The 14,228-nt window shown below is 40.0% G+C and overlaps 2 protein-coding genes across 2 annotated transcripts; one reads left to right on the plus strand and one right to left on the minus strand.

Moving 5' to 3' along the window:
* Window positions 1–672: 672 nt before the first annotated feature.
* LOC129367114 (perilipin-2-like) lies at window positions 673–3,411 on the minus strand. The gene is made up of 6 exons (XM_055041383.1): window positions 3,021–3,411; window positions 2,684–2,891; window positions 2,491–2,573; window positions 2,186–2,417; window positions 1,980–2,116; window positions 673–1,121 (listed from the first exon to the last, which is right to left on the minus strand). The coding sequence occupies exons 1-6, from the start codon at window positions 3,042–3,044 to the stop codon at window positions 792–794; spliced, it is 1,014 nt and encodes a 337-aa protein (XP_054897358.1). The 5' UTR covers window positions 3,045–3,411; the 3' UTR covers window positions 673–791.
* Window positions 3,412–3,707: 296 nt separating this feature from the next.
* On the plus strand, window positions 3,708–13,943 carry LOC129367003 (WD40 repeat-containing protein SMU1-like). Its single transcript, XM_055041183.1, has 12 exons — window positions 3,708–3,984; window positions 5,145–5,355; window positions 5,938–6,090; window positions 6,184–6,300; window positions 7,386–7,508; window positions 7,930–8,049; window positions 8,295–8,411; window positions 8,547–8,674; window positions 10,399–10,525; window positions 11,647–11,808; window positions 12,242–12,394; window positions 12,576–13,943. The coding sequence occupies exons 1-12, from the start codon at window positions 3,959–3,961 to the stop codon at window positions 12,672–12,674; spliced, it is 1,536 nt and encodes a 511-aa protein (XP_054897158.1). The 5' UTR covers window positions 3,708–3,958; the 3' UTR covers window positions 12,675–13,943.
* Window positions 13,944–14,228: the final 285 nt, after the last annotated feature.

Here is a 14,228-nt window from a genome sequence, read left to right on the forward strand (position 1 = left end):
AACAGCAGGTGATATTGATTGTCAATCAGTGTTGCTTTCTAAGTGGACAGTTTGATTTCACAGAAGTTTGATTTACTTGGAGCTATATTGTGTTGAGTGTTCCCTTTATTTTTTTGAGCAGTACATATATATATATGCTCCAATTAACTTTTCAGCCTTAAACCTGAGGGATGAAAGTTGCAGTTCATCTGCAAATGTTTAATCATCTGTGTGAAAGTTTAGTCATTGCATGTGGGACACCAACCTTGATTCTATACCATAATTACTTTTATATGCACAATGTACCTTAGTGTGGTACTTTACAGTCTTTGGCAACAATATCCCCAAAGACTCAAGAATTTTAAGTGCATCTTTCAGAATTAGTGATTTGTCACTGAACTGGATTTGATTTTAAAATTTGCAATTTTATGCTAACAGATCATTAAGGTTCTTAAATGTTAATTTGACTTCAGATTTTTACAACACCCACCCTTAAATGCTACCTATTTAGAAATTAAGGTTATGCTTTCACAAAACTACAAATCTGACAATAACCTAATGTTTGAAATACTTGATCTCCCACCCCTTTGCAGTTTAATGCATTTATTCTGATAAACAGAAATTAATTTCAGACTGACCCTTTAGGGAAGCTAGAATTTGTTTTAAATAAGTTCAATTTATTTTTGATTGCAGTGTGACACAGGTGCATGTTTATGATTTGAACAAAAAACATGGGCTACAGAAACAATCAAGTTTCATGAAGCTTCTAATACATGATCATATCATTAAAGTACAGAATCAAAAAGTCAAAACTAATGACGAACACATCCTTTCACAATACAGCCGTTCTCAAACACAGATGTCCTGGTAGGTCTCAGTCGTAAAGCTGGTGTGCTCGGTGAGCGGCCCAGTTCCTTACAGAGAGGTGAACCCTCAGCAGTACAGACGCGAATTCTGCGTCGAGTACATTCTTGACGGGATGATGAAATTCTCAGGTTGCACATCTGGTTAACGAAGAGAAACACAGAAACCACCTGTTGCTGAAAGTATTGGGGTAACCCGTGGAGGCTCCACACCAGAGTCTGACAGCTCGTCTGAAGGTCCTGAACCAGAGTGGTGGGTTTGGATAAACGCTCCGTGATCTGTTGAATGGTGAATAAACATTAAGCAGCCACAGTGAAAATGCTGATTGTCATGTATTCAAAAAAAATAATAAAAAAATACTTGGGTTTCACTCTAAACCACAGGTGGGCAATGCTGGTCCTCGAGGGAAACTATAGCATGTCTCCCTGGTCCAACACAGCCAAATCAAATTGCTGAATCACCTCCAAAGTGCTGTCAAGTTCTCCAGAGTCCCGCTAATGACCTCATTATTTGACTCAGGTGTGTTAAAGTAGAGATGCATCTAAAAGTCCGTGGGCTGGAGTTGCCCACCCCTGCTCCAATCTAAAAATTAGGTGCAGCCAATTGCCTTGAAATAGGAAAACAATTTGCTTGTGTGTCATTTGTGGTGAAGGCTTCTGAGGTTTATTCAAGAACAAAACATTTGAAACATTGTTAAGCAGGAATATGCACAGCTGAAACATTGATCTCCTAAACCAACTGGACATCAAGGACAGAACCCAAGACACCAACAGAAACTGGGGATTTAAAACTGAAGTTGCTGTGTAACTTCATTGCTAGAGGGCCATTCTGCAACTTTTGAATGCATCTCTACTCAGACATCTAACTAAAATGACCTTTACAAAACTTGCTGAGACCCCAAGAAGTGAATTCTGCGTGGAGTAGGGATGCACCTAAAAGTTGCAGGACTCTGGGACTCTAGGGCTGATCCCTTCCCTAAAGTAATACATTTTCCTAAAAATGTCTCATGATGAAATGTCAAAAGTAAATTATCAAAAGACATAAAAAATTACAATAGGATAGTCCTTTGCCAATATTTAACTTTGAGTTGTTGAATTATGCAACTCAAACATCTTTCCTGATCAAACTGTACTCACCTGAACAAAGTGGATTTTTGAGCCAATCATTTGGTAGGTCCTCCAACACACTTTTGCAGCGAGTTTCATCAAGCGCCCCGAGTAACTTCCTGAGCGGACAGAAGCCTCAAAACCCTCCACCAAGTGGGGTTCTTCTCCTGTGGACAGAAAAGCAATAGTAGGCAATGAAGTGAGAGACTTGGCACTCAGGTTACTCTAATACTTGCCTTCTTTCTCCTCTTCTGGAGGAGCCTCTGACATAGTCAGAGCCGAGTCCAATCCCATACTGGCCATGCTGATGGCTCTCTTCACCATTGACTGGTTCTCACTGTTGTCTGCCTGATGCAGTCTACTGATCACCTGTGTGACAGTGTGTTGCACTGTCACAACTGTCCCACCGGCTGCAGTGGACACCACATCTCTAATCTTCTTTACCTTGCTCTTGGCAGCAGCAACCACCTGCGTGATTGAGTCAAATTCATCATCATGATGATCACTCTTTAAGAACAGGGCCAATCATTTAAACAAGTACCTCATCCGGTGGGGACAAAACAACAGGGAATGAAGTCTCCAGCCAGTCAAGGCCCTTGCAGGCAAGATTGTTTGCAATGGAGACTGAAAAGAGACATATGCTATGAAGACAAACCCCAGCACCAAGACATGATTGATACTGCTGCAAATGGCTGAGCAAAAAGGAGCCACGACCCAGTCGTGGTAGGACTCACTCTGGGGCTCCAGCTTAACAATGACCGGCGAGACTCTGGTACAGGCCGCGGCGCTCAGGGCGGTCACGCCGCTCTCCAGCGCCTCGCACAGGGATTTCAGACTGGAGCTGCTGCTTTTAGCATCTCCGTACAGGACCGACAGGGTGGCACAGGCTGAGCGAACCACGGGCAGCTTGACTATCCGGGCAGCGGCGTTCGGTACTACTTTCTGATGAAAATGAAAGAGAAAATCTAAAATCAGAACAGTCACTGACGAACTCTAATGTGGTGTTTCAGAAACGTTTAGACAGGAAAAGGCTAATTAACGCAGGTGTTTATTGTCCCTTAATGCACTCACCTGGTTGTTATTGTTCACCGGCATTTCCTCGCACTTTTCAAACACCAAAAAATGTATTTATCACGTAAACCGAATCGTTCTATGAACACTTTGCCTGCTTGGGGAACTGTTCAAAGAAACAAGAAGCTCATTGTTCAGAAATGCTGCTGACATCAAGGCCCGAACTCAAATAGCGTGCTGGCGTCATCAATTAGTGCTCACCTGTTGCGAGGTATACCCGTGATCTCGCGAGATATTAATCCATCGAAGCTCCTATATAATCTTTGGTCAAATCTCTGATATCCCGAGGATATGAGATGACAAGATGACATTACTGCTAATGGACGAGATTTGAACCTTTGTTGGAACTTTCCCCATTAGATTCAGCTTCAAATAACTTAACACCTTGATTCTGATTCCTGATATCATCATGATTTTAAATGGCTGTGGATTAAAAAAACACGCAACCTCTCTGAGAGCATCCCCTTTCATTAAAGACAGGTGCATCCAGCTCTGCATGGTGACGTACAGGACACGGATGTTTTTTTTGTTTGTTTTTTTTTTCCATTAGAGCAATTAGAGCTGGAATAACAACGCTCCTGCTCCCGCACGCTTTAAGCCACGAGGATCTGTCTGAGGTGCTGATCCTGCTGCTGTTGTTGCTTGGGACTGCAGCAGCCGCATCCCGCTTCGCCCCGCACTCAACGTGCTCGAAAAACATCTGTAGAAAATCTCTTTGCGTCACAGTGAGGGAGGCGCAACTCCGACGCTCCTGTGTGCGTGTCGGGGGCCGTCCCGCGTTCGGGACCGCCGCTCACCCTCCCGCGACGAGCACGTGCGGTGGATGGGTGGGTGGTCTCCGACCCGCCGTCTTCACGTGGCTCCAGCGAGAGGCGCTCGGAGCCAAACCTCCACAGCGTCAGTCCGTTGCGGCAGCAGCAGGAGACAGCGTCCCAAACATGGCTGTGGAGCTGGAGCCCACTGAGTAAGTGCACTCCTGATCCTCAATGCATGAACAATGAGAGAAAATGTGCATTTATATCACGAGAGAATACACAGAAAAGGTTATAATACATGGTTATATTTCGTGCGTTAACTTGTAGTAATATTTAAAGCCAGTTAGAAAAAAAAAGAACGAACCTTTGGTGTTTTCTTGTCGTACTGCATAGTTATGTTTGTGTAAACAACACTGCAGAAACCGTCGTTTGTGCTCACATGTTTGCACAAAGCCATTTGATCCATAAGTCTCGCAGACATTGGGAGAGAAGTGGTTATGAACCACATGTGCCTGTTGATCTAATGATTGCTCCATGTATGTGCATGCATGTAGATTTTTTTCCCCTTTCTGTGTTGCGCTTGGTAATTTGAAAGTAGGATACTGTGCATTGCTTTTATTTTCTTACAGAGGATATATTACATGGACTCACGTTTTTTTATATATATGCGTAATAGATGATGTTACACTATAAAAGTCTTCATATGCCTTGAACATTTTCCCACATTTTGTCATATCAGATGCACACACTTCAGTACATTTCATTGGATTTTATGCCACGGGCCAACACAAAATGCAAAATAAGTGTGAGGATGAAGGGAAGTCATACATTATTTTGAATGAGATTAAAACCTTTTTTAAAATCTTCTTTGTAGACTAGCTTAAGTTCAAAATGACTGGATAGAAAGTCACAGTAAGAGAGGCGCAACCTTATATATAAACCTTAAAATACAAGTCTTGCCCCAAATTATTAATATTAATAAGGTCTGGACTTTGACCGAGCTATTCTAACATCTCAGTATACTTTGCTGTAAACTATTTCCTGTCTCGCTGGTTGAAGGGCTCATTATACAGACCCGATTTGTGTTTCGCATGGACCGAGTTGACATGGAGCAAACGTCACACTTTTTGATTCATACAAAAGAAATGAAAACAATAAACATTTCCTTTGTAATATATAAAAATTGCTGAAAAGGTGAGACAGGTATTTATACCTATACTCTACTGCCTGTTTGGAGAAGAGTCACTTATATCAAATGCATTTCAGATATGATGATAGTCTGTGGTATTGTGTGAATATAAAATATATAATAAAGGAAAAGTTTAAAGTGCTTAAAGTGCTTAGAGATTCGTCTTCTCTGTGTCTGCAGTGTGATCCGTCTGATCATGCAGTACCTCAAGGAGAATAACCTTTACCGCACGCTGATGACCTTACAGGAAGAAACCACAGTTTCTCTCAACACCGTGCAAAGCATCGAGAGCTTTGTAGAGGATATAAACAGAGGCCACTGGGACTCTGTTCTGCTGGCCATTGAGTCTCTCAAGTTGCCTGACAACACACTGATTGACCTCTATGAGCAGGTGAGTTGTAGTTTCCTCAGCAGATAACCTGAAAAGAAGATCAAATAATTGTTTTCCTTACCCTTCATTTTGATACTCAGAATTAAAATCCAAGCTTGCCAGTTGCAGGTTATAATTTATCCTATCTATAGATGCAACTGTTCAGTTTGAGCTCAGCAGTTTTGCTGGTACACATGGCTAGGTGTTCAATAATGGATAAAATTGTGGAGAAGTTCAGAACAGTGTTAAGGGAATGAAACAGCATAACTTCAAACAAATCATGACTGACCACCTAAACTACAAAGCCATGCAGAAAAAGCATAAAAATACAGTCTCTGCATTTGGAAAGAAAGCATATCAAGACAGTTCCCTGAACACTTGAGACTATTATTGTTTTGGAATGTGACTTTACAAAGCATTGACTAAGATGATAAATAATTTTAATTCCAACTTACATTTATGCACTTTGTGTTGATATAAAATATAAAATACAAAAAATATTTGTGATTGTAATGTGACACAACATGAAAACCTTCATTGGGCACGAATTCTTTTTCAAGACACAGTGAAAGCGTCTCCCATTACCAGCGATCTTCTCAACAGGTTGTAATGGAGCTCATTGAAATGAGAGAGGTGGGTGCAGCCCGCTCGCTCCTCAGACAAACTGACCCGATGATCCTGCTGAATCAGACCGAGCCAGAGAGGTACGCCCATCTGGAGAAACTGCTGACGTGTCCTTACTTTGACCCTCGAGAGGTTAGAAAAGAAATATAGTGTTTTAACTTCAAGCAAAAACAATTTGCATGAGGTGTGATGTCCAAGCTGAAACTCCCTTCTCTGTCACTGCAGGCGTACCCAAAGGGCACCAGTAAGGAGAAGCAGCGCAGAGCCATAGCTGAGGCTTTGGCCAGAGAAGTCAGTGTGGTGCCTCCTTCTCGCCTCATTGGACTCCTGGAGCAAGTCAGCGTGAGTTCAGAGATCAATATTCTTCTCAGTACTCACTCTAATTACATGCCAGGGGAATTCGCGTTATTGATGTGCGCTTCCCCTCGCTTTTGTCCTTTTTCATTTTGTCCTGCTGTTATAGAACTTGTGTGTGCCTTTGTGCTTGCTATTAAAGCCCCTTGTCATCTTTTACCTTGGATGTCATCTAGGCTTGAATGTTTAGAGAGATGGCTTTTGGATTCCAGCTGGGGCTACAAAGAAACAAATAATAGAAAGCGGTCACTCTCCAGGTTTATCCACAGGAGGGTTTTTGTATTGGCTGGTAAGGGAACACAGTCTCTCGGAAGCTGTACAGGAAAGGTCTCTTCTTGGAAATGTTTGTGTGAGGAATTGGGTTGTTCTCTGTGTTAATTTAGGTTTCTGTTTTGTTTTCAGTTAATTTAGTCTCCGTGTTGTCCTGTCTAGCCCTTGATTGTTCCCAGCTGTGACTCATTTCCCTGATTACCCTTTGTGTATTTAATCCCACCTCTGTGCCTTGTTGGGTTGTTGTCTGATGCATCTAGTTGTGGTGTCAAGTCTGCCGACTTGTCTGCTGTCTTGTGTGGTCAGGTGATACCAGTTTTGAGTTTTAGCCTTCTGCTCATTCTGTGCTCCCTGGTCTTGATTATTGTTTTCTCATCATTAAATTTATCACTTCATTCTCAACAACCTGGGTCTGCAGTCTCTCCCTCACCACCTTCATAACCGCACATCATGTCAGTTTGCAGAGAAAATGTCTCAAGAATTTTTGTTGGTAGAGAAACCAGCAATGTCCACAAAAACAAGACAAACGATGTACAAATGGTTTCAGAACTTTTTATTGTGGATAGAAGGTTCTTTGTTTTTGGATCAAAGCTTTTAATTTAACTTGTCCAAAGAAGGAGATGTTTTCATACACAAAGCCTACTTCAAAGTACTTTGAAGATACTGCCAAGTCAAATTGAACGATCATTTTTTTCTCGTGTAGTGGTGTGAACTGCAACGGACTGAGCACACAGGCATGAGGCGTTCCACTACCCTAATGTGGTACTACAGCTTTAAGTTTTGTGTTGTGTTCCCTTTTGCAGAATATAAAGCGACAGATAAATCCAGGTTATCTTTCCCCTGAAATAACAATCGACACATCGACAAACAAGGAGCAGCATGCGGAAAAAGAAAGCTTTCCATCTCAGCTGTACCGCCACATAAAGGTAATCGACAAAAATCAGCACATTTCTGTATTGGTCCAAAGGAAACTTCTTGGACAATAAATATATTAAGTTGTGCTTTCTGGTCAATTTGTGGTGAATGTGAGCTTGTTTTATAAGTGAATTCATCCAATAGCCGTTCTGACACAAAACTGATAGACTTATTCACCTCAGGACAACTCTTCCAGTCAGTTTGTGTTCTCAGTGCTCGCTCCTAAGAGCTGCAGGCACAGCTCATTGTTGCTTGCCAGTGACAAAAATGATAAGAATGGTCAGCCCACGCTGCTGCAGAGCACTGGAAAAATGCATTTCTCCCTGAGGATGACTGATATTAAATTTTGTTTTTGTTCTGTGTTTATATATGCTGCAAATGGTGTTGCAGAAGAGGCATCTTATGTAATTTTTCTGTGTTTTAAATATGCAGTTTGGACGACGTTCACATGTGGAATGCGCCCGGTTCTCTCCTAATGGCAAATATTTAGTCACCGGATCAGTGGATGGGTATATTGTGTTCTGGAACTTCAACAGTGGAAAAATTTGTAAGGTAAATGTTGTTCACATTTTTAGACATATTTCCTTTTAACTTTGTGACATGAATGGTAATAAAGTTGTTTTGTATTTGTTTGACTAATGTTTATGTATTACCCAACTTCTTACAAAAAAAAATCAAGATTATAATTTCAAAATCATTCTTGTGATTAGTGGCATGCTTTAGGTTTGTGTTTTTAATGCTCTTTTGTTATTTATGGTCTGTGTGCTGTGCATTTGTGTGTAAATGGCATCCTGCAGGATCTCAAGTATCAGGCCCAAGAAAGCTTCATGACGATGGACGATGCTGTGCTGTGTATGTGCTTCAGTCAAGATGTAGATCTACTCGCCACCGGAGCGCAGAATGGCAAAATTAAGGTCAGTTTGATCAAACAGTGTAACAATCCAACGGATGTCTTCTTGTTTGAGTCTCAGCTTTGGTATGTTTATTTGAATAGAAAATATGCATGTTTCTAAAACATTGAAATATGTCATTGTGTGTCGATGAGAAAGGTGTGGAAGATCCAAAGTGGCCTGTGTGTGCGAAGGTTCGAGCACGCTCACAGCAAAGGTGTGACTTGTCTGAGCTTTTCAAAGGACGGCGACCACATCCTCAGTGCCTCACTTGACCAAACCATAAGGTGGGATATCACAGCATCCACAGTGAGCTCAAAGCCATACCACATATCTATATTGACTTGACAAGTTAAGTAGTGCAATTAAAATTATTGGATGATTCATATTGGATGAATATGTGGAAAACATTACATGCCATTGCTAAGTAAGGTGGAGTATCCATGGTGCTGTGGGTCATTTGTCTTTAAAAAACCCTGGGGACATTTTTAGAGTAAATGTTATACTCTGACATAAATTGTTGAAATACAAAATGAAAACATGTGGTGAATATTGATCTAAACCGTACAGCAAAATCATCACATAAAGGTTTCAAAGGCCCCAAACCAATCTTCTGTCACAGTCATCTCTGTATTACATCCTATACAACACCTGCCAGTTGGTGAATTTATAAAAGGATTAAGAAGAAATCAGGACTCAATGATTTAGTAAGATGATCCATATCCATCTCTCCCAGTAAACTCCAAGCTTGAGAGAAGAATAAGAGCTACTCCACTGGTTAAAAAAAAAGGTTTTGTCAAGTAATAACCGAAAGGACAATAGTAATTGTTTCACAAATAATTTTGTAAAAAAATATTTAAGGATAATTTACCTCCTGATTAGCTATAGCACATTGAGCATTAGATTTAAAAAAAAAATATTTTAACCACTGCATTAAAGTTTCATTTAGTTTGAGATGTTTTAAACATATTTACTAGTTATTTTCTTAATTTTTGTGTTGTGTTTGTATATGCATATTGCAGGCTTGTGTGTTATATATATAACTGTATAACCAACATGAGGTGGGAGCTATGTTGAGTTTCTGGAGTCTTGTGCAGAAGCAGGTTTGTCTGCAGTGGGAGGAAATGGAGAGATCTCACTGACCTGAAAGATGATTCATAAAGGTTTGGAAGATGCACATATAGGCATCAGCTCATGAAGGATGGCAGGAAGATGGTGCTTTTTCTATTTATTTTTTTTAATCAGTGTTTACTTTTACAGCCCACGGTAAATTCATAAGAAACAAAAGAGTGGGTGGGCAACAAGTTGGGGAAAAAATATTGAAGATGTTGGTGATCTTCAGTTGTGGTACTGTCTTTTAATGTATGAATCTTTTCTGAAGTAACAGGCCACATGCATATTAATAACATGAATGTACATGTTCCTGCATTTCAAACTTCTGCAAATTTGAATCCAAACTAATGTAACTATACACTTTACACAGAAACAACGTTCAAAGTACAGAATTAGCATCTTTATTCACCTATTTTAATCCACTTGCACAAGCAAATTTGCAAAGTATTCCAAAGTATTCTGCTTGTTCCAGACTTCCCCCTGCATGCAAACACTGACTCTCCTTTCATTTTGACGGGTTGAATATTTTTTCTGACTCCTGGGGGGTGTGGGCTGTGCCTCGAGTTGGAGGCACACGTGCTGTGTGGGTGCAGCTGAGGTGCCATGCGCTCAGGCACAAAGCAGCAACGTGTTTCTCCACCTCACGGATCCTCAAGTCGAGAAAATTCCTCACGAGGAGCGAGTCTTCCCTTCCAGGAGACAAAGTGAATCAGTGAGCGTGAGGTGTTTTGTCATGGTTTAGCTCATCTGCACCCATTCACTCAGCAGGAGCTAAAAATAACTCAGTGGCTACACGTTTTGCCTGCTTTCAAGAATAATCTGCTCCTTCAGTTAAGCAGAGTTTTTTTTTTATTAAAGTAGTCATCTTTTTCCATTCGGTTGTCAACATCATTTTCAGAATCCATGAGCTGAGGTCGGGCAAGACGCTGAAGGAGTTAAAAGGACATTCATCGTTTGTAAACGATGCGTGTTTCGCTCAGGATGGTTTTCACATCATCACCGCCTCAGCCGATGGCACTGTTAAGGTATGATTTACATAAAGGGTCTGGGTCCACACTCAGTTATGCCATATCAGATGTAATTTATGGTTCCTGTCAAAAGCTATACAATCATCTTGGGCATAGGTACAATATTTTTGGAGCTTTTAAGGATGATTTGGTACAGAAAGGAATTATTTTACATCACACAACTTCAGGAACTTTTAAACACAATAGTTAGATGCAAAAGTTTGAATTTATTGTAGATATTTATGAATAATAGATATACTTAAACAGCCTGATTAATATTTGGTGTGGACCGTTTGCACATTTTTCATACACTTATTTAGATTCCTGGTCAAATTCTGCTTGGCAGAGTTGGCATAGTTCACAAATTTCCTCAGGTCATTCTGAATAAGTTTTCTGGACAGATTAGGAAAAAATGGATGTATTTTAACCACAATGCTAAATAGTTTAAGCTGAATAAACCTAAGAAAACTGTGCCAACCATGAGGCATGAAGGTGTTTGAAGGTGATGGGGTTTGTTTCCCTGCCAGCCCTGCAGTGGTGGAGTAACAAAGAACTTCTTCCAAATTCTTCAGCTTCCCATCAAAAGTAGAAACTTTTAATTAACTGTGTGTTCCAATTGGGCAACGATGTCAGACACTTGATTGGAATAAAATGGTTTTGGAATGGGTGAAACTGGCTAATTAAGCTATTGAAATGACTCCAATCTCAACTCCACAGAATAGCTGTAAGAAAACCAACTAACTTGACTTAAATGTACCATTCTTGAAAAGAAAAGTGGTTAAATATTCTGGCAGGATTATGACCAAACTTTGTTGATGGATACAGAAAGTGTGCGGCTTCTCTGCAACTTGCTAAGGGACATTGTGTGTGTGTGTGTGTGTGTGTGTGTGTGTGTGTGTGTGTGTGTGGGTGTGTGTGTGTGTGTGTGTTGTGTTTGTATGTATATATATATGAGCCTGTATGCACAATTATGACCCTGTTTGGATTAGAGAAAACCCAAAAAGTAATTCACACTTGCACCCAGTTCTTATTTTCAAAATGTCACTCAACTGCGTTTGGTTCAAATGTGTTTATGACAAAAATGAGTTCCTGTAAAACCTCTGACTAGATCTGTTAAAATGGAAAATATTTCTTCCCAGATTTGGAACACAAAATCCTCCGAATGCATTCACACGTTCAAATCCCAGTCAATGACGTCAGACGTCCCAGTCAACAATGTGATTCCTCTTCCCCAAAAGCCTGAGGAGTTCGTGGTGTGTAACCACTCCAGCACAGTGGTCATCATGAACATGCACGGCCAGGTGAGAGCATCATTTGGCTTTGTCGATTTTTTAAAAAATCATCAATGATGAAAACATCTGTCTTCAGGCTGCTGGAATTTTTTGAACATACAATATATCTACAATTTACAATGAAGGCATTGTAGTAATGCAAGATTTCTTTAATCCATTTTTACAGATAATGTTAAATAATCCATGGAAAATAATCAAATCCATTAGCTTTACAACAAGCAAACTTCAAGAACTTTTTAGTGAAAAAAAAAAGTTTCACTAAACTTCACTAAACCATACAGAAAAGTATGGCTCTATTCTGCATTTCTAGGAAAAAAAGTGTTTATTCCCTAAAGTGACAGATGAGTTAACATTTAAAACAATTCAAAATATTTTACTCATCTAATCATGTAACAGTGTGGCTGTTATGACAAAGTTAATTTTCTTTCTTTTTCCTCCTCAGACAGTGAAGACTTTCTGTTCAGAGCAGCCAGAGAGAGCAGGCTTTGTGTGCTGCACCGTGTCACCCCGCGGGGAATGGATCTACGGTGTGGGGGAGGACAGTGTGCTGTACTGTTTTAACTACACAACAGGGAGGCTGGAGAAAACGCTGACTGTAAGCCCCTCTCCTCATACCCAACAATTATCTTTGAGAAAAACCGTTAGTGAGCCTCCACTCCCTGTTTTGCTGTCTCATTGTTGTGCTAACATTTTTCAGCAAGGGCAGTCAGGGAAGCTGGACGTCTGTAGGGGGGGAATGAGAATGTGTATTGATCTGCATTCCTCTGCATCCACAGGTTCACGACAAGGATGTAATTGGCATCGCTCACCACCCACAAGAGAACCTGATTGCCACATACAGCAAGGATGGCCTGTTAAGACTGTGGAAACCTTAAGCTGTCGCCTGCGTTCTGCTGTGGAGGAGCCAGGCAGTTGTTTGCAAAGTTCAAAAGCATTCAGATCAACTCAAAGGGGTATCAGAAATTTTGATGAAAATTTCTTTAAAAATCCTACACCTTCTTCCCAGTGTATTATGTTTACTGAATGCTCACTTCGCATTTAAAATCAGAAGATAGAAAATAGAATTAGAAAAGCAATGCTTGAGTACAAAGAGAAGATCTCACGGTAACATAAGCTATAGGTGTGTCTGGTGCACATTTAGTTAAAACATAGTCTTTCGTCATTTAGCGAAGTTACTCATAGCGGGTAGTGTATTTAGACATGCTACTCAAGTGTAGTGATGCTTCATGATAATATTACTCAAGTAAAAGTAAAAAGGATAGAGTAGTAAAAATTTTCCAGTAACAGTTTTTTCCCCCAAAAAAAGTTACTCAGGTAATCGTAACTGGGAAGATGTAAGTCGCTACTATCCATCTCTGCTTTGAAGAAACCTCACTTAAAAAATCCTGTACCATCCTACTAAGAGTAATATGGTGTTTGTTTAAACTTTTTTATATTGATACAAGTCTTATGAAAGTGAATTTTACATTTTCAAAGCAAGAAGTTCAGGATACAGAATTTAAGAATCAACCATGTATTTCTTATTTGCCTTAATATTTAAGGTTAAGCTAGGTCTTTAACTGTTTTTAGTTATTAATATTTTTTAAAAATAAATAAACATACCATTTGACAGCTGTGTGAACTTTGTCAACTCTGCCTAGGACCTCCATAATACTGTTTGTGAGTCCAACTTCACTAGTGCCACTTGAATCCAACACTCTCATCTCTTCTGTCTCTAACAGACATGAAAATGCATGTTGGTGAACTGTTATGAGATTATTTACAATAGAAACTGCCTAACGTTTGGGCATAAATAATGTCAGGTACTTGATGCTTTCCTGGCTTTGGTTTGTAAAAATGCTTCCCTTTCCACCCTAATTTGCTCTGCATGCTACTTCAGTTCACCGCCTTGCAGTGGGTCTAGAGCGATTCACAGATATGCATGCTTAAAAACGGCAGAACTTCGGCAGAAGTTCCAGTCTGCATCCTGTTTGTAATTGCGGCTTTGTTTTGTTGTACTTTCCTGTGCATACATACATGTTCATGCCCGCAGGTAACGGACTGTCCACTATTTATTATGTGCGATATTATTTGTTACTGTAGTGTGAAGTCATTACACTCTATTTTTTGTATATTTGCTATATTGTGGATATCATGTAGTCTGCCACTGGAAGAAAAAATAAATTCACATTCAAAATTGCTGCATTTAAGGTCCATTCATAAACTCAAATTAGTGTCAAGTTTGTTCTGTAATTAGAGTTCAGTTTCTTTTCTCGACAGAGTGGGCAGAATTTGGAAAAGAGCACAAATCCACATATGGGATCAAATAATTGATTGAGTTTGGGTGACAAAAACATGTAGCTGGTAATATGGGGTGCTAAAATTCAGTTAATTAAAATAACTGGTGATATAATCACATTATTTACTTCACCGCATGTTACAATTTACAA

This window comes from Poeciliopsis prolifica, unplaced genomic scaffold, assembly GCF_027474105.1.
Source record: "Poeciliopsis prolifica strain line A6 unplaced genomic scaffold, Auburn_PproV2 SCAFFOLD016, whole genome shotgun sequence".
NCBI lineage: Eukaryota > Metazoa > Chordata > Actinopteri > Cyprinodontiformes > Poeciliidae > Poeciliopsis > Poeciliopsis prolifica.